The sequence below is a fragment of the Ranitomeya variabilis genome, chromosome 2 (genome assembly GCF_051348905.1).
Source record: "Ranitomeya variabilis isolate aRanVar5 chromosome 2, aRanVar5.hap1, whole genome shotgun sequence".
Classification (NCBI taxonomy): Eukaryota; Metazoa; Chordata; class Amphibia; order Anura; family Dendrobatidae; genus Ranitomeya; species Ranitomeya variabilis.
In genome coordinates this window covers 427504238-427522051 of record NC_135233.1, presented here as the reverse complement: position 1 = coordinate 427522051, position 17814 = coordinate 427504238, and the positions used below count along the sequence as shown (strand labels likewise).

The window sequence follows — 17814 nt, the reverse complement described above, 5'->3', positions numbered from 1 at the left end:
AGTACAGGAAAAGTTTTGAGAGCGCTTGCAACTACAGACGCCACAGAAGATAACTTTTCTCTCCGTTTTAACTAAATTTGAGCTAGACATTGTATAATGAAAAAATATCTGGGGTTTTCTGCTTGCCGTCAGTGAATGTAAACAGGTGAGAACCTTAAACAGACCCTGAGCAGTTCACACTTTGCAATGCTTCTTAGAAATGACTGTTTCCTTTCATTGACAGCAAACAGAGATCTTGACAATATGAGGAATTGACACTCAAAGCTGGTAAGAAAATTGTACAACTTGTTCCTAATACAGTGGATTTGTTTGTCAGTAGTCCATGACCGCCGGTCCAGAGCTCCGCAAACCTCCTACGATCGGACGGCATCACGGCACCTCTCCTGATTAGTACTCGGCGAGATATGACGCATGCCGGGGACAGTAATCAGAAGAGGCGCTGGGGATGCCACAGAAGAAGGTGGCTGCCGGCATAGCCACTGGACAAGAATCCTGCAGATCTTACTTACCCATCTACTTGCTGATGGTTTCCCAATCAATATGAAGGATCTATCGCCAGAACCTGCGTAATTCCTACTGTTTTTCACAGAATAGGTGGCATTGAAGGCGCCTGCCTGTTAGTTATTATAACATGTATTTTTGGCATATTTCTGGAAACTTTCGAGGTCTTAACCGACTGCTGGGCTGAATTTTCCGAAATTTACATAAATATTTGTGAATGCTTTTTCAGGTTTGATCATATTTAGTGTCCCTTTAAAAGAACAAGAATTTGTTCTCGTGTGTGTAACAAGGGGCATTGATTGTACTGATGGGGGGTCTTACGGGCTGGGGGCAGAGGGCGCTCGTGACTCCTCAATAAACAGCCTGAGATTTATTTATTACTAATTTGTGCTTGTGTTTCTGTATTCACTTTTCTCAAAAAAAAAAAAAAAAAGTCAGATGCCAAAAACTGCACGGTGGTCTACAAGTTTTGCTACCCCCACCACATCAGTAGTTGTTACAACTGCAAGGGCATGCTGAGACTTGTAGTGTCACACAGTCCGATGCATCAGAATACCGACACCTAGTGCCAGCGGCAGAGCGCCACGTCTTATACATTACATGCGGGTTTATTCCCCAATGGTCTCATCACAAACTACGACACCGTCCCGCCCAAATCTACAGGGGCTCCGGGACCCCGCTGTCTCACATGATGTCGTCATAGTACAGCTCCCCGATGTCCGGCTCATCACGTTTGCTTTTCCCGGCCTTTGCTAGCCCTGTCGGTCGCTGCCGAGTCACTCGACGACGAAACGAAGGATGTTTTGGCAGCACGCCGTAATCTAGGGACAAGTGTGAAAAAAAAATCAATCACATTTTACTATTTCAATAATAATCATTAGCAGTTTCCGATATACCGGTATATAACGGTTATTCCCATCTAAGCGAATAATTCACTCGTAGATTACAGGAGGTCCGACCGCTGGGACCCCGACTGATTCCAAGAACGGAGCTCTGACATGTCTTATTCCACTGCCCCATTCTCAGGGTCAGACGGACCCCCGGCCATCAGCAATGTATTACTACAGCATCCTAGATAGGTGATACTTCTAAAAACGGGAATAACCCTTTACGGAGGTCTTCCAGAGTTGCCCCCACGTCAGAGGTGAGCGCTGCCAATGTTAAGACTCCTGAATGCTGTTAGTCAGTGTGTTCACCGTTCAGCTTGCGAGTCTATGGCAGAAACCTGGACTTCTGCTCCAGATTTTGGAGAATGCTGGGTTAGGCTACACTGACATATTCCGGTGATGTCTGCTGTCTCCGATTCACTATGGATTTTTCCGTTGCTCCATGTGAACATACCCTTGGAGAAAACAGTTATGGGAGGGGTGCAGATAGGACAGTTTCACTTGAACCTTGTAACATGAGGTTGCACTTACGTCCTCTCTGCCACCAGTATAATCAATGGTGCATACTGGGAGGGGGTCCTGGCACAGATTTGGTATTGGGACCCGGGTGCACCAATTCATGCTTTTGGCTTCGAGCTTATAATATTGCTGAACTAATAACAAATCCATAAAATCCCATTACCATCTATAAGTCCAAAGTGCTCCACCGGGATCTCAGCGAGAGCTTCGAAGTCGAGGGGGATTTCACGTCGAGCTCTGTAATCAGAGAGATCAGCATGACCACTATAGAAACCTCTGGAGATAATGTGGCTCCTCGCCCACTCACCGTCGTAACACCGGAGAACACGTGACGCTTCCTAGAAGAAGTAACAGGAACATCCACGAGAACAGAGGACTCCCACCCATGTCGCGGGCACGGAAGGCGAGTGAGCAGAAAGAACCGCTGACATCACAATGGACCAGGTCATGTTACCAGATGCTGAGACAATCAAGTCACAGACTTATTATTATTTAGTTGTTCCAGAAAAGAGAAACTATTTTGGTTTTCTTTTTTTTTTTTTTATTCTATAATCGGCCAAATTATACATTTTGCAATCGCTCATTATTATACAAGAGGCGACCACCTTACAATATATAGATTAAAAAAATAACATTTGTAATCACTTTAAAAAAAAAAAAATGTAGTTTTGAGTCAAAAGTTTTTATTCCAATCACATTCAAAAGATTTCTTCCCAACATTGAAAGTGATATATAGGGTATATAATAAATCGCCGAATGCTGAGGGTCTTCGCCATCGTGAAACAGGAATAGAGCAGCGCCACACAATCTGGCCACCACTGTATTCTGCTGGGGGTCGTGGGGGGTCCCAACGTTCCTGTTAAATAATATAATCAAACATGGGAACATAATCAACAAGGAAATTCTGAATAAATATTTATTATAATTGCTATAAAACCTCAAAGGGGTTGTGAGAAATCGGAAAAACGTGGCTGCTTATTTCCAGAAACAGCACCACTATAGCACTGACTTGAACGGGGGTTTAGTTGTAATACCTGTCCCATCCTTTAGACCAAGTGGGGCGCTGCTTCTGGATGAAAGCTGCCATGTTTTTCCAATCCATTTAATATTGGAAATCGTAATGCACAACATAGGAAGTAAATCATGACGGGAGTTTACAAAAGGATCCCAGTGATCACAACGGTCCAAGTCGCTCTCACGTCACTGACTAGAGTAGAAAATCTCATCAGTTATGAAAGTCACAGTTTAATATGGGAAAAATCCAGGAGCCAAGTCAGAAACGTCTTCTGAGCCACGATGGCGCCGACGCCGTGCTGGTATCACCTAGTGGAAGGGTCCAGACCAACCTCCCGAGTCCGTCATCCCCAGTTGTAAAAGTAAATCTTCTGCCACACGGGTAGATAATCCATCAGAGGACCTTCACAGGAACGAGAGGATGAAAATACGGACCCCGGGGAGCTACCTAGCCCATAGAACAGCATATATCATGCCACTTACGTGCCACCAAACCAAGACCCGGGACGTAGTCTCCCAAGAGCCGGAGGAGGAGCAGCAGACGAATTCTGTCAGTATGAAACGAAGTCCCATGAGCAAATACATTGCAGAAAACGACATTTATCTCAGTGGCCACCATGTAAGAGCCCCCAGAGCAGCGCTCATATTAAAGGGATACTGCTAAGATATGTTATCACGTTATGATCGGTGGGTCCAGAGAATAAAATGGGTGCAGCGCTCTTGGCCATTCTGCTCGGCGGCCCCCATTAAAGTGGATGGAGCAGTTGCAGTTCCCTCCACAGCAGGTGGCCAAGAGCGCCGCTCTGCAGGTAAACCAGAGGGTGCAACGTTAGGCCAGTGCCTGGTTCGTCCATCCATGTATCCTAGAGGCTAGACCCCAACGATCATCACGTGATGGCATAACCTTCTTTAAAAGGATAATCTGTGACGAGACAACAGCTTTAGAAGCGCCATATTTCGGCCTGCCATATGCGATGCGGACGCTTCCGTACAGGCTCGTATGTATGCTGGATACTCACTCAGTGTAGCGGTTATAGAAAGGGGAGCGCAGCAGATAATATAGTAACAGCAGGGTTCTTCTCCGCAGCTCTCCTCGCTCCCTGCTGCTCAGATGGTGGACGTCACGCAGCACGGACAGGCTGGAAAAGGGGAAACATCCACATCATGGCCATGAACTGGCTGGGACCCCTGCAGCAGCTCTTATATAATGGAACTACAGCTTTCCTTTTAAAAAAAACAAATCTGGACACTTGGGGGACATTTTTTTTTAAATGCAAATATTTGGGGCTAAAATTAATTTTTGCAATTGGGTTTCATTAGAAATTTAGCTTTTGCTGACTGTTTCCCTGCATGTTGCTGGATGCTGACAAAGTTACCAGAGACTCCATCAGTGAGCTTGTTCTGATATGAGGTTTGTAACTCATCGCGCCTTTATACTAATTTATGACCACAGATAACATAAAAGTTGGGATGAACTTTCATGTGATCATAGGAAAAAAAAAAAAAAAAAAAAGAATGGATTCTCAGGTAACTCATTTTGCAACCAGTAAGGCGCAGTCAGACGGCCGTATTTCACATCGCAAACCTCAGACTGTCCGTCTGTTCTCCTGACCTGAGCGTGTCCGCTGCATAGGAATACATGCCACCGCACTCGGGTCAGGAGAGCCGCCGGCCAGTCCGAAGTTGTGCTCCTCCCCCGAGTAATACGGACGTCTGACTGCCCCCTAATAAGAAGGGAAAGAAAAGCCTGTAAAAGCCAAACGGTGCAACGTTTTTTTTTTAATGAGCCTCGGTAGCAAAAATTATTTTTATCCAAAAATACATGCCCCCGAAAGTGTCCAATATCCGATGGTGGATCCTAACCTTGCAACATCCAATGCAGCGGCCAACAACCATGGCTTCCACGATTTCTGACCCCATACAGCCAAGCTTGCCACTGTAAAATAAAGGGTTAAGGTGCAATAGTGGAGAAATCAGACTGGAAGGGATGAGAAAGAAAGAATGGGAGCGATGGCAGACAATTTGCTGACTTCTCTGAAAACTAAAGGATACAGTGTGTAACGGGCCGCAGGATGTGAACCGTTTCGGCGACGGTGCCCAGCGCGCCCAGATCTGAAGGTTTTCCGTTCCTTTCATGGTGTCCGTCTCGCCTCTGCTCTGGGACATGGGGGCTTCTCCAATACCGACTACGGCCAGAGGGGGCTTATAATAAAATAAATCAGTTATCTGTATAGTGTATAAACATCCTGGACAATTAACATTGTAAGCGAGTCCTTACTGTCACTGAGGGATCGCACCGCGCGGCTTGAGCGCTTGCCCACAAAACAGGCGTCCTGCTTTCCATCGCTTTCCTCTCCTGAAAGCAAATTTACGAGATAAAACAGCAGTGAGCGGTCGGAGACGCTGCTCTGCATATTCGTCACTACTTTTGCAAAACTGCAGAACGCATTTGATGTTGATGTGGAGACTGGATCTGCTGATGGAAAGCATCAGACTAGTGATGAGGGAGAGTGCTGGGATAAGGCGTTATCTGAGCATGCTCGGGTGCTGACCGAGTGTCTTCGGCGTGTTTAAAAAATACGTTCAAGTCCCCACGGCTGCATGTATGTCTCATGGCTGTTTGACAGCTGCAACACATGCATGGATGGTCTGTTTGTTAGACAATCCCTGTATGTGTTGTGGCTGTCGACCAGCCGTGAGACATGCAGCCGCGGGGACTTGAGCGACTTTGTAGCTGTCTACAAATATCTCAAGGGCTGTCACACTGTAGAAGGATCATCTTTATTCTCATTTGCACAAAGAAAGACTAGAAGCAATGGGATGAAACTGAATAGGAGGAGACACAGATTAGATATTAGAAAAAACTTTTTGACAGTAAAGGATGATCAATGAGTGGAACAGGCGGCCACGAGAGGTGGTGAGTTCTCCTTCAATGGAAGTCAAATGGAGGCTGGACAGACATCTGTCTGGGATGATTTAGTGAATCCTGCTTTGAGCAGAGGGTTGGACCAGACGACCCAGGAGGTCCCTTCCAACTCTACCATTCTATGAATCTTTCGAGCACGCCGAAGACACTCGCTGAAAACCCGAGTATGCAACACCTTATCCGGGCACGCTCGCTCACCACGACAGACTACAGATAAAGCTTGTATGTATCCCATTAAAGGGAACAGATTTTAGTGCTGAAACCATAGGTACGGCTGTATAGGTCATAATACAAAAAAAAAAAAAAGGGTACCCGTCTTGCAGTGATGCGATGTGCCAGCGCTGAGAAATCAAGCTTTAAAAAGTGCCATGCAAATCAGTCTTAAAGTGCAATAATGGCGTGTCTGTGCACTGAGTATGATGACACACCCCCAATGCACCTCCAGGCTGATTTGCATTTGGCTCGATTTCTCTGCACTGGCTCATCAGATCACTACAAGACAGGAACTATTTTTATTGTTGTGCTCGGACCTATGCAGCCGGATCATTTGCATCTGCAAAAAAATCTTCCCGACAGGATCCCTTTAAGGGAGGCAAAGAAAGGGGCACTGATTGTGAGAGTGAAAGTAGGCAGAGACCGTGTGTTCAGTGTACAGAATGTGATCAGGAGGTGATATAGGGAAAATCATACATAATAAATGATTGGTTTGAATGCCCAAACTAGAAATTAATGAAGAATGCACCTAGTCATTAACGAGATAAAATAAAAGTGTTTCCCAGAAAACCCCTTTAAAAGGACGCACAACATGACGCCAGACCTGCCTGGTTGAGGTCTCCCTCTCGGTCTAGTGGGGTCACGGGGGGAGAGGTCTGGATCCCGGACTTATACCACAGAAGCAGCACAATACGGAGACACGCCCTGATGGGAAAGAGAAAAGACGCTCAATTTTAGGAAGCCAGTGTGACAACCAATATGGCTACCAAGGCGCCATCTACAGAGGCTGCCATCAAGTTCACATTTTTGCGCCAACAAGCCTAAAAAAGGTAGGTGATGATACTCACTTCAGCAGCTGTATAACCAGTATGGCCGCCCAGCGGATTTGGTCTCCCCAGGCACGTGCCGATCCGATCTCAATGAAAACTTCCAAACTCTCCAGGACTCCTAACCAATTTTTAAGACGCTGCTTTGGACCATCCTGTGACAGAGGTAAATGAAAGGGTTATGTGGGGTTAGTAAAAGAAAACAAGGCTGGTCCTACCCAAAAAACAGCGCCCACCCCCAGGGCTCGTGTCTGACATTACAGATTAGAGCCATTGAGACGAATGTGGCCAAACTGCAATACTGTACACAACCTGAGCACAGGGGCGGCGCTCTTCTATTAGAGAAAGCAGCCATGTTTTTCTAACCTTGTCGGTGACACTTACAGTGGGGGGCGGCTTCAGGAATTCTTTCCTTAGGATTCCATCATTGAGCAAAACCAGGAGATTGGAGGATGAGTAAACTAAAAAGAGATAAATGATGAAACATTGGTCGAAGTTTTATGGCGCCGCTACATCCCAGCATAGCGCTGGTGAACGGGAGCGTCGCAACAACCGAAGCGCCGGAGAACGCGGCCCACAAAAACTCGGCACAAGTCACGGAACCCAGCTAGACACAACGGGACCCCAGCTAGACACAACGGGACCCCAGCTAGACACAACGGGACCCCAGCTAGACACAACGGGACCCCAGCTAGACACAACGGGACCCCAGCTAGACACAACGGGACCCCAGCTAGACACAACGGGGACACAGCTAGACACAACGGGGACACAGCTAGACACAACGGGGACACAGCTAGACACAACGGGGACACAGCTAGACACAACGGGAACACAGCTAGACACAACGGGGACACAGCTAGACACAACGGGGACACAGCTAGACACAACGGGGACCCAGCTAGACACAACGGGAACCCAGCTAGACACAACGGGAACACAGCTAGACACAACGGGAACACAGCTAGACACAACGGGAACACAGCTAGACACAACGGGAACACAGCTAGACACAACGGGAACACAGCTAGACACAACGGGAACACAGCTAGACACAACGGGAACACAGCTAGACACAACGGGAACCCAGCTAGACACAACGGGACCCCAGCTAGACACAACGGGACCCCAGCTAGACACAACGGGACCCCGCTAGACACAACGGGAACACAGCTAGACACAACGGGAACACAGCTAGACACAACGGGGACCCAGCTAGACACAACGGGGACCCAGCTAGACACAACGGGGACCCAGCTAGACACAACGGGGACCCAGCTAGACACAACGGGAACCCAGCTAGACACAACGGGAACCCAGCTAGACACAACGGGAACCCCACCGGACACAACGGGAACCCCACCGGACACAACGGGGACCCAGCTAGACACAACGGGACCCTACTAGACACAATGGGAACACAGCTAGACACAACGGGAACCCCACCGGACACAACGGGGACACCGTTGGACACACGGGGACCCCACCGGACACACGGGGACCCCTATCACTTGCACCATGATACGATGTAGCATCGGAAACTGATGAGCGATGACAGCTTGTGTACAGTGTTGTGGAGTATGTCAGCGCTACGTAAGCATCAATACATGGTCCTATATATCACACATGCACTCACCGAGCTCGGACAATTCATGGGAATCTGTAAAGCGACCTAAAAATATAAAGAAATAATAAAATTGAGGCATAAATCGTTTCTCACCAGAATTCTCACACAGATTGAACATTAAAAAAAAAAAATTCAGAAAAAAAAAAAAAGTTTGTTTGTCGCCATTTTCAGAAATTTGTAACTTATTTTTCAGTCACCGGTCCGTTTTTTGTTTTTTTTTGGTGGAGAGCTGTTATTTTCTTCGTTACCGTATATCAATTTAAGGCTTTTGATTGCGTTCTTTTGGACAGATGCCATCAGTGAACGGCGGCCATCTTGAATTTTTTCGCCTTTTTTTAATTATTATTTTAGCCGTTTAACGTAGATTTGATGTTTTCACAGATCGGACTTTTACGGCGGCGATACCAAATAGGTTTAATTTCTTTATTTTTTAACTGGGAAAGGGAAGGGGGCGATGCAAACTTTTTTTTTTTAAAAAACAAAAACATTAAAAAATATATATATATATATATATATATATATATATATATATATATATATATATATATATATATATATATATATATATATATATATATATATATAAAGTAAAAAAAAATTCTTGGTTTTAGACTTTTTTCTTTCTCTATTCCCTCCTCCAGAAAATAAACTAGCGATCATAAACTGCCATATTTCAGTATGTGGCTGCAGCGGTGACCGGGGTCTTCAGGAGCCTTTCTCCCACCCCCATCACACCGTGGCCGGGTCACTGGGAGCAGGGCGGTTTTGTGACTCGATCACTTAATTGGCGCTGACAGTGATTGACGGCGGCGTTCAGATGGCAGCGATCAGGGCTCGCTCCGGTCTCGGCTATCGGACCCAGGTCCTGACGCTGCCCCCCAGTACGCCCTATGTGAAGGGGGTGAGTTCTCCCGCTGATGTCAGCCGGGGTCACATCGCACATGGAGACACGCACCGTACATCTACCAATGTGAATGATGCTCTCTGTAAGACACTGGCGGCCATATTGGCAGTCACCCAGCTTTCCCAGGACCAGATGCAGCCATGTCCTTAATATCCCATTGTCGCAGCGGACGGGGTGAAGGTTCAGTGTGTAAGGTGACGGGGTGAAGGTTCGATGGCGCGGTGCAAGTCACAGTCTCCGGACATTCCCCCCCTCTGTCACCCACCTGCAATGAGGTAAGAGAGCATGCGCACTGCCCCCTCCACCTGTGTGGCCCCTGTGGGGTTCTGGACCACAAACTCCCTGTACTTGTGTGTGAGCTCCTGCAGCTTCCCCCAGCAGCCGGCTGCCATCCTGCCCCTTCTCTTCCTGGTCAGGGCCTGCCCCCTGCAAGGGCGGAGCATAGGCAGTATTAACCCCTCATCCTCTGCGCATGACTTATGGGGCCAAATGCAACCGGATTAACCCTGTCATTGTCATCTGTGCATCTATTCATACATTTTTGTACTTCGGCTTCTATTATTTATGGAGATTGCATGTAGAGCAAATCCCCATATTCACCGAGGGTAGGAGAAGGAATTAATTAAAAAAAAAAAAAAAACACACACACACAAAAAAAGATATTGGTGCATTTATTTATTTTTCATTTATTTATTTATTTTTCATGTATTTATTTTTATTTTTTTTGTACCTTTTTTGGGGGCTCTCTGTGAGCCACGTTGTGACCAGCAGAGGGCAGCGCTGATTTTCCTTATTCACACATATGATAATAATAATTATTTTTATTTATATAGCGCCAACATATTCCGCAGCACTTTATATATATATATATATTTTACTACGTCTCATCTCTTTTGAATGAAAGACCAGTTGGATAAGATTTGTGTTTTATCCGTTTTTTTTTCGAGGGTGAATTTTCTGCATAAACCAGACCACAGTAAGCGATGTCTCGGGTGATTTTTATACGGTCACCAACTCCAGGCCTAAGGTAGGTCAGTGTAATTTGCACAACTAGGCCGGTCTAGGAAAGCTGGGTGACTAAAACAGCGCCATACACTGTGTCGTGGCCGTTCTTGGTACTACAGGTCAGATCACGTTGACTTCGATAGAAGCTGAGCTGCAGTCCCTGAGAACGGCCACTGCATGGTGTATGGAGCTGTGCTGTTCCAGCTCCATACACTGTATATCCTGCCACCACGGAAGCAGCAAAAAGCTGGGGTGCCGGGTGTCACAACACTAGGGTTTGGCCCAGGACTGGTGTCAGTGAACTCCGGGCAAGTGCCAGGATCCAATGTAAACATCCGCCGTACACTGAACATTAAAACGAAAAAAAAAAAATCAAAATGACAACATTTCTTGGAGTCGTCCGCGGTTTGTCCATTACCTTCTCTCTCATTCACTTATTAGGTGCATTTTATTAACTGGGGACAAATAAGTGCAATATTTCTGGTCTTCGCAGCATTTCCACTTTTCGGCTGCAATTTGTCTTTTTGTGCAGCAATATTTAAAGATCACAACAAGTGATCCGGCCACTGCATTAGAAAATATGGCCGATACACAGGGGACCCCAGGAGGCATCGCAGGGGGTCCAAGTCATTGTAATGGGCGCCTCATATATCCCTTGTCAGCCTCCACCATTGTCCCTTTTCTCTACCATTATGTGCTGCACATCCGGGGTACCAAGCAGGTGCTGCAACACTGAGCAGACGTGTACACACAGCAGGGGTGACACTGAGCAGACGGGTACATACAGCAGGGGTGACACTGAGCAGATGGGTACATACAGCGGGGGGGGGGGGGCGACACTGAGCAGATGGGTACATACAGCAGGGGTGACACTGAGCAGATGGGTACACACAGCAAGGGTGACACTGAGCAGACGGGACATACAGCGGGGGGTGACACTGAGCAGACGGGTACATACAGCAGGGGTGACACTGAGCAGATGGGTACATACAGCGGGGGGGGGCGACACTGAGCAGATGGGACATACAGCGGGGGGGCGACACTGAGCAGATGGGTACATACAGCAGGGGTGACACTGAGCAGACGGGACATACAGCGGGGGGTGACACTGAGCAGATGGGTACATACAGCAGGGGTGACACTAAGCAGATGGGTACATACAGCGGGGGGGGGCGACACTGAGCAGACGGGTACATACAGCGGGGGTGACACTGAGCAGACAGGTACATACAGCGAGGGCGACACTGAGCAGATGGGTACATACAGTGGGGGCGACATTGAGCAGACGGGTACATACAGCGGGGGCCACACTGAGCAGACGGGTACATACAGCGGGGGCCACACTGAGCAGATGGGTACATATAACAGGGGCCACACTGAGCAGACAGGTACATACAGCGGGGTTGACACTGAGCAGATGGGTACATACAGCAGGGGCCACACTGAGCAGATGGGTACATACAGCAGGGGCCACACTGAGCAGACGGGTACATACAGCGGGGGTGACACTGAGCAGATGGGTACATACAGCAGGGGCCACACTGAACAGATGGGTACATACAGCGGGGGTGACACTGAGCAGACGGGTACATACAGCGAGGGTGACACTGAGCAGACGGGTACATACAGCGGGGGCGACACTGAGCAGATGGGTACATACACCGGGGGCCACACTGAGCAGACGGGTACATACAGCAGGGGTGACACTGAACAGACGGGTACATAGAGCGAGGGCGACACTGAGCAGATGGGTACATACAGCGAGGGCGACACTGAGCAGACGAGTACATACAGCAGGGGCCACACTGAGCAGATGGGTACATATAACGGGGGTGACACTGAGCAGACGGGTACATACAACAGGGGCCACACTGAGCAGACGGGTACATACAGCGGGGGTGACACTGAGCAGATGGGTACATACAGCAGGGGCCACACTGAGCAGACGGGTACATACAGCGGGGGTGACACTGAGCAGACGGGTACATACAACAGGGGCCACACTGAGCAGACGGGTACATACAGCGGGGGTGACACTGAGCAGACGGGTACATACAACAGGGGCCACACTGAGCAGGCGGGTACATACAGCGAGGGCGACACTGAGCAGATGAGTACATACAGCAGAGGCCACACTGAGCAGGCGGGTACATACAGCGGGGGTGACACTGAGCAGACGGGTACATACAACAGGGGCCACACTGAGCAGGCGGGTACATACAGTGGGGGTGACACTGAGCAGACGGGTACATACAGCAGGGGCCACACTGAGCAGACGGGTACATACAGCAGGGGTGACACTGAGCAGACGTGTACATACAGAGGGGGCAACACTGAGCAGACGGGTACATACAGCGGGGGAGACACTGAGCAGACGGGTACATACAGCGGGGGTGACACTGAGCAGATGGGTACATACAGCGGGGGTGACACTGAGCAGACGAGTACATACAACAGGGGCCACACTGAGCAGGCGGGTACATACAGCGAGGGCGACACTGAGCAGACGGGTATATACAGCGGGGGTGACACTGAGCAGATGGGTACATACAGCGGGGGTGACACTGAGCAGACAGGTACATATAGAGGGGGCGACACTGAGCAGACGGGTACATATAGAGGGGGCGACACTGAGCAGATGGGTACATATAGAGGGGGCGAGTGTTATGGGAGTTGGGGGAGAGGCCGGAGGAGCCACCGGAGCCCGCAAAATAACTAGCTCATCCAATACATCTTGATTCTGACATAATCATCATTAGTTGTGATTTATTTCCCTCAGTGTAGATTCCTTTGTTTCTAGCAATTTAATTAAATCTCTTTCAACTGCGTTCAATTATTGAGGACATTATTGGGAATACGATGGCGCTGAGCTGATTTTTGGCCTTTATTAATGACGGGTCACCTTACCTGACGCCGCACGCTCCGACAGGAACACACTGACTTATATTCAAAGGGCTTCACTTACCTGTGTAAATTGTATGTATGGAATTTGGAAAGTTTGGCGAAAAAATCTAGTAAATTTATTGCAGAAGAAATTCCATGCAAAAATTCTATTGCTGCAGGTGAACATATTTTATATATATCTACCTATTTAGATATTAGTTACATATGATTTCTAGATATTTCTACATTGGTGTTATATTTACTAATTATCTATGTATTTATGTGTGTTTCTATACCTACTTTTGGATATTTCAAACACTGATATTTTTAAGTACCGGCTGGCTCCTTTAAGAGGCCAAGTTAATCGAAAGCCAAGCCTGGGAACAATACGAGCGTACTGCGCAGGCGCATAACTTTCACTCGCTCTGAGATTGAGTCAGAACGCTGTAAACGATCCCAGAGCGCATCGATGTGAATGTCTCCAGCGCTAATCCGCTTTATGGCTGCAAATCGGAGTGTGTGACTGCGGGAGACCCCGGGACCGGGCGGAGATGGGGGCGCAGCGACCGCACTGACCGGGGAGCCGGAGGTAATGGGGGTGTAGTGTATGGAGTGGGCAGTGAGGCTGGCATGGGACTGTTACATGGGGCTGCTGACAGCTTGCAGCCTGTAATTTACACTACGGATGCTGCACGCCGCCTCTTATTAAACGGACCGGTTGTGTCCAGCTTTATCTGACAGGAAATTACCCGGACTCCTTGTTTTTGTTTTTTTTTTTAATTTATTTTATTTTTTATTTTTTTTTATATTTTGTGCCTTCGTTATTTCCTCCTGTTTTTTTTTTTTTTTATGTTTCTGTATCAGAACGTTACTAATGGTTTTTGTTTTTTTCTTCGTTTTTTTTTATAATTTTATTTGAAAGGAGACATGATTCAAACTCTATTTAAACTGTTTTCTCATTGAGTCTTCCCTGCTGCTCTCTGTGTTCATTATTGTCTGCAGCGCTGATGTCACATCGACAGCGCTGCAGCCAATCAGCAACTCATGCAGTCAACTCAGGCAGAACAACTGAGCTCACTGACTGGCTGCAGCGCTCTTTGATGTGACGTCAGTGCTGCAGGCAATAACAGACGCTGGGAGCAGCGGCGAAGACTCAATGCTGGACCTGGGGAGGGGGGTAAAGTATACACACCTCAAAGATTGTTGTGTCCTGGAGAGCTACAATGCCGACAGTAGAGCAGATTATTAGGACAGAGAAATATCAGGACTGAACCGTCTGCCATTAATCATTTAGGGAAATCATCAGTTAATTGATCGGTTATCGATCAGCAATCAATATTTCTATGTCACCAGTGATGTGCCGCACAGTGGACCGGAGCGGGGGGCTGCTGGATGAACGTGTGTTAGGTGGGCGACATCTACAATGTTTCTCAGACGCCTTTCTATGTCACACGTCCCAGGGAGAATATAGTAGTAATGGCGGCCATTAACATCAACTAATGGTGGGATCTGCCACGATGCCGGGGTCTGCTCGGGTCAGATCAATGTGATGCTGCAACACATTTATGCAACTTATATTAAAAATCTCTACATGCAATGATTTACCCCCAACCACCCTCACTTCTGCCCCTGTTGGGGTCTTCTTCAGTCTCACTGTCGCACCACAGTTGTCTCTACCACCCACCTTCGCTCCTGCTGCTGTCGTCACCTCCCTCACCCACCTTCGTTTCTTCCTCTGTCCTCACCTCCCTCACCCACCTTTGCTCCTGCCAATGCCTCCGTTTGCTCCCACTCCTGCTGTCGTCAATAGGTCATCAATATCACATTGGTGGGGGTCTGACACCTGGTAACCCCATCAATAACCAAGGTGGCTTTGATGTGCAAAGTGTCCGGAAAAAGGAATTGCAGCGCCATACACTGTGTAGTGGCCGTTCTCGGTACTGCAGCTCAGATCACATTCACTTCAATGGAAGCCGAGCTGCTGATATTTGTAACACAAGATATGATTTGCCCCTGCCTGCCGCTGTCTGTCAGTCTGCCTGCCGCTGTCTGTCAGTCTGCCTGCCGCTGTCTGTCAGTCTGCCTGCCGCTGTCTGTCAGTCTGCCTGCCGCTGTCTGTCAGTCTGCCTGCCGCTGTCTGTCAGTCTGCCTGCCGCTGTCTGTCAGTCTGCCTGCCGCTGTCTGTCAGTCTGCCTGCCGCTGTCTGTCAGTCTGCCTGCCGCTGTCTGTCAGTCTGCCTGCCGCTGTCTGTCAGTCTGCCTGCCGCTGTCTGTCAGTCTGCCTGCCGCTGTCTGTCAGTCTGCCTGCCGCTGTCTGTCAGTCTGCCTGCCGCTGTCTGTCAGTCTGCCTGCCGCTGTCTGTCAGTCTGCCTGCCGCTGTCTGTCAGTCTGCCTGCCGCTGTCTGTCAGTCTGCCTGCCGCTGTCTGTCAGTCTGCCTGCCGCTGTCTGTCAGTCTGCCTGCCGCTGTCTGTCAGTCTGCCTGCCGCTGTCTGTCAGTCTGCCTGCCGCTGTCTGTCAGTCTGCCTGCCGCTGTCTGTCAGTCTGCCTGCCGCTGTCTGTCAGTCTGCCTGCCGCTGTCTGTCAGTCTGCCTGCCGCTGTCTGTCAGTCTGCCTGCCGCTGTCTGTCAGTCTGCCTGCCGCTGTCTGTCAGTCTGCCTGCCGCTGTCTGTCAGTCTGCCTGCCGCTGTCTGTCAGTCTGCCTGCCGCTGTCTGTCAGTCTGCCTGCCGCTGTCTGTCAGTCTGCCTGCCGCTGTCTGTCAGTCTGCCTGCCGCTGTCTGTCAGTCTGCCTGCCGCTGTCTGTCAGTCTGCCTGCCGCTGTCTGTCAGTCTGCCTGCCGCTGTCTGTCAGTCTGCCTGCCGCTGTCTGTCAGTCTGCCTGCCGCTGTCTGTCAGTCTGCCTGCCGCTGTCTGTCAGTCTGCCTGCCGCTGTCTGTCAGTCTGCCTGCCGCTGTCTGTCAGTCTGCCTGCCGCTGTCTGTCAGTCTGCCTGCCGCTGTCTGTCAGTCTGCCTGCCGCTGTCTGTCAGTCTGCCTGCCGCTGTCTGTCAGTCTGCCTGCCGCTGTCTGTCAGTCTGCCTGCCGCTGTCTGTCAGTCTGCCTGCCGCTGTCTGTCAGTCTGCCTGCCGCTGTCTGTCAGTCTGCCTGCCGCTGTCTGTCAGTCTGCCTGCCGCTGTCTGTCAGTCTGCCTGCCGCTGTCTGTCAGTCTGCCTGCCGCTGTCTGTCAGTCTGCCTGCCGCTGTCTGTCAGTCTGCCTGCCGCTGTCTGTCAGTCTGCCTGCCGCTGTCTGTCAGTCTGCCTGCCGCTGTCTGTCAGTCTGCCTGCCGCTGTCTGTCAGTCTGCCTGCCGCTGTCTGTCAGTCTGCCTGCCGCTGTCTGTCAGTCTGCCTGCCGCTGTCTGTCAGTCTGCCTGCCGCTGTCTGTCAGTCTGCCTGCCGCTGTCTGTCAGTCTGCCTGCCGCTGTCTGTCAGTCTGCCTGCCGCTGTCTGTCAGTCTGTCTGTCTGTCTGCCTGCCGCTGTCTGCCTGCCGCTGTCTGTCTGTCTGTCTGCCTGCCGCTGTCTGTCAGTCTGCCTGCCGCTGTCTGTCAGTCTGCCTGCCGCTGTCTGTCTGTCTGTCTGCCTGCCGCTGTCTGTCTGTCTGTCTGCCTGCCGCTGTCTGTCAGTCTGCCTGCCGCTGTCTGTCAGTCTGCCTGCCGCTGTCTGTCTGCCGCTGTCTGTCTGTCTGCCGCTGTCTGTCTGTCTGCCGCTGTCTGTCTGTCTGCCGCTGTCTGTCTGCATGCCGCTGTCTGTCAGCCTGCCGCTGTCTGTCTGCCGCTGTCTGTCTGCCTGCCGCTGTCTGTCTGTCTGCCGCTGTCTGTCTGTCTGTCAGTCTGCCTGCCGCTGTCTGTCAGTCTGCCTGCCGCTGTCTGTCAGTCTGCCTGCCGCTGTCTGTCAGTCTGCCTGCCGCTGTCTGTCAGTCTGTCTGTCTGTCTGCCTGCCGCTGTCTGCCTGCCGCTGTCTGTCTGTCTGTCTGCCTGCCGCTGTCTGTCAGTCTGCCTGCCGCTGTCTGTCAGTCTGCCTGCCGCTGTCTGTCAGTCTGCCTGCCGCTGTCTGTCAGTCTGCCTGCCGCTGTCTGTCTGTCTGTCTGCCTGCCGCTGTCTGTCTGTCTGTCTGCCTGCCGCTGTCTGTCAGTCTGCCTGCCGCTGTCTGTCAGTCTGCCTGCCGCTGTCTGTCTGCCGCTGTCTGTCTGTCTGCCGCTGTCTGTCTGTCTGCCGCTGTCTGTCTGTCTGCCGCTGTCTGTCTGCATGCCGCTGTCTGTCAGCCTGCCGCTGTCTGTCTGCCGCTGTCTGTCTGTCTGCCGCTGTCTGTCTGTCTGCCGCTGTCTGTCTGTCTGCCGCTGTCTGTCTGTCTGCCGCTGTCTGTCTGTCTGCCGCTGTCTGTCTGTCTGCCGCTGTCTGTCTGTCTGCCGCTGTCTGTCTGTCTGCCGCTGTCTGTGTCTGTCTCTGTCTGTCTGTCTGTCTGTCTGTCTGTCAGAC

At 49.9% G+C, this 17814-nt stretch overlaps 3 protein-coding genes across 7 annotated transcripts in view; 1 reads left to right on the top strand and 2 right to left on the bottom strand.

Annotated features, from left to right (window-relative positions):
- Nucleotides 1–1090: 1090 nt before the first annotated feature.
- On the bottom strand, nucleotides 1091–2367 carry FREY1 (Frey regulator of sperm-oocyte fusion 1). The gene is made up of 3 exons (XM_077286923.1): nucleotides 2215–2367; nucleotides 2071–2144; nucleotides 1091–1322 (listed from the first exon to the last, which is right to left on the bottom strand). The coding sequence occupies exons 1-3, from the start codon at nucleotides 2292–2294 to the stop codon at nucleotides 1186–1188; spliced, it is 291 nt and encodes a 96-aa protein (XP_077143038.1). The 5' UTR covers nucleotides 2295–2367; the 3' UTR covers nucleotides 1091–1185.
- An 86-nt stretch (nucleotides 2368–2453) lies between these two features.
- On the bottom strand, nucleotides 2454–9874 carry PEX16 (peroxisomal biogenesis factor 16). 3 transcript variants are annotated; one of them, XM_077286920.1, is made up of 12 exons: nucleotides 9684–9860; nucleotides 8524–8559; nucleotides 7272–7348; nucleotides 6909–7042; nucleotides 6665–6765; nucleotides 5200–5277; nucleotides 4974–5123; nucleotides 4785–4857; nucleotides 3941–4060; nucleotides 3405–3469; nucleotides 3254–3324; nucleotides 2454–2763 (listed from the first exon to the last, which is right to left on the bottom strand). In XM_077286920.1, the coding sequence occupies exons 1-11, from the start codon at nucleotides 9808–9810 to the stop codon at nucleotides 3266–3268; spliced, it is 1020 nt and encodes a 339-aa protein (XP_077143035.1). In that variant the 5' UTR covers nucleotides 9811–9860; the 3' UTR covers nucleotides 2454–2763; nucleotides 3254–3265. The 3 variants fall into 3 exon arrangements, with proteins under 3 accessions (XP_077143035.1, XP_077143034.1, XP_077143036.1); XM_077286919.1 differs by having other exon boundaries at nucleotides 2454–3324; nucleotides 9684–9874; XM_077286921.1 differs by lacking the exon at nucleotides 5200–5277 and having other exon boundaries at nucleotides 2454–3324; nucleotides 9684–9861.
- A 3807-nt stretch (nucleotides 9875–13681) lies between these two features.
- LARGE2 (LARGE xylosyl- and glucuronyltransferase 2) overlaps nucleotides 13682–17814 on the top strand; it is a 42053-nt gene continuing 37920 nt past the window's right edge. Inside the window, exon 1 of one of the 3 annotated variants that reach the window (XM_077286913.1) lies at nucleotides 13682–13895. The gene's annotated coding sequence lies outside the window, so the exon portion shown is untranslated. The remainder of the gene's footprint in view (nucleotides 13896–17814) is intronic. The other 2 variants (XM_077286914.1, XM_077286911.1) reach the window with 2 other exon arrangements.

What these genes read in the sequence shown, in the direction of transcription:
- PEX16 (XM_077286919.1), bottom strand. Translation starts at nt 9,861, where the DNA reads ATGCTCCGCCCTTGCAGGGGGCAGGCCCTGACCAGGAAGAGAAGGGGC. An exon ending in GGGAGACCTCAACCAGGCAG is followed by an intron (nt 5,278 to 6,664) that starts GTCTGGCGTCAT and finishes ATTTGCTTTCAG; the next exon opens with GAGAGGAAAGCGATGGAAAG. An exon ending in TTCTATAACCGCTACACTGA is followed by an intron (nt 3,470 to 3,940) that starts GTGAGTATCCAG and finishes TCATACTGACAG; the next exon opens with AATTCGTCTGCTGCTCCTCC.
- FREY1 (XM_077286923.1), bottom strand. Translation starts at nt 2,294, where the DNA reads ATGGGTGGGAGTCCTCTGTTCTCGTGGATGTTCCTGTTACTTCTTCTA. An exon ending in TGTTCTCCGGTGTTACGACG is followed by an intron (nt 2,145 to 2,214) that starts GTGAGTGGGCGA and finishes CTCTGATTACAG; the next exon opens with AGCTCGACGTGAAATCCCCC. An exon ending in GCACTTTGGACTTATAGATG is followed by an intron (nt 1,323 to 2,070) that starts GTAATGGGATTT and finishes ACTTGTCCCTAG; the next exon opens with ATTACGGCGTGCTGCCAAAA.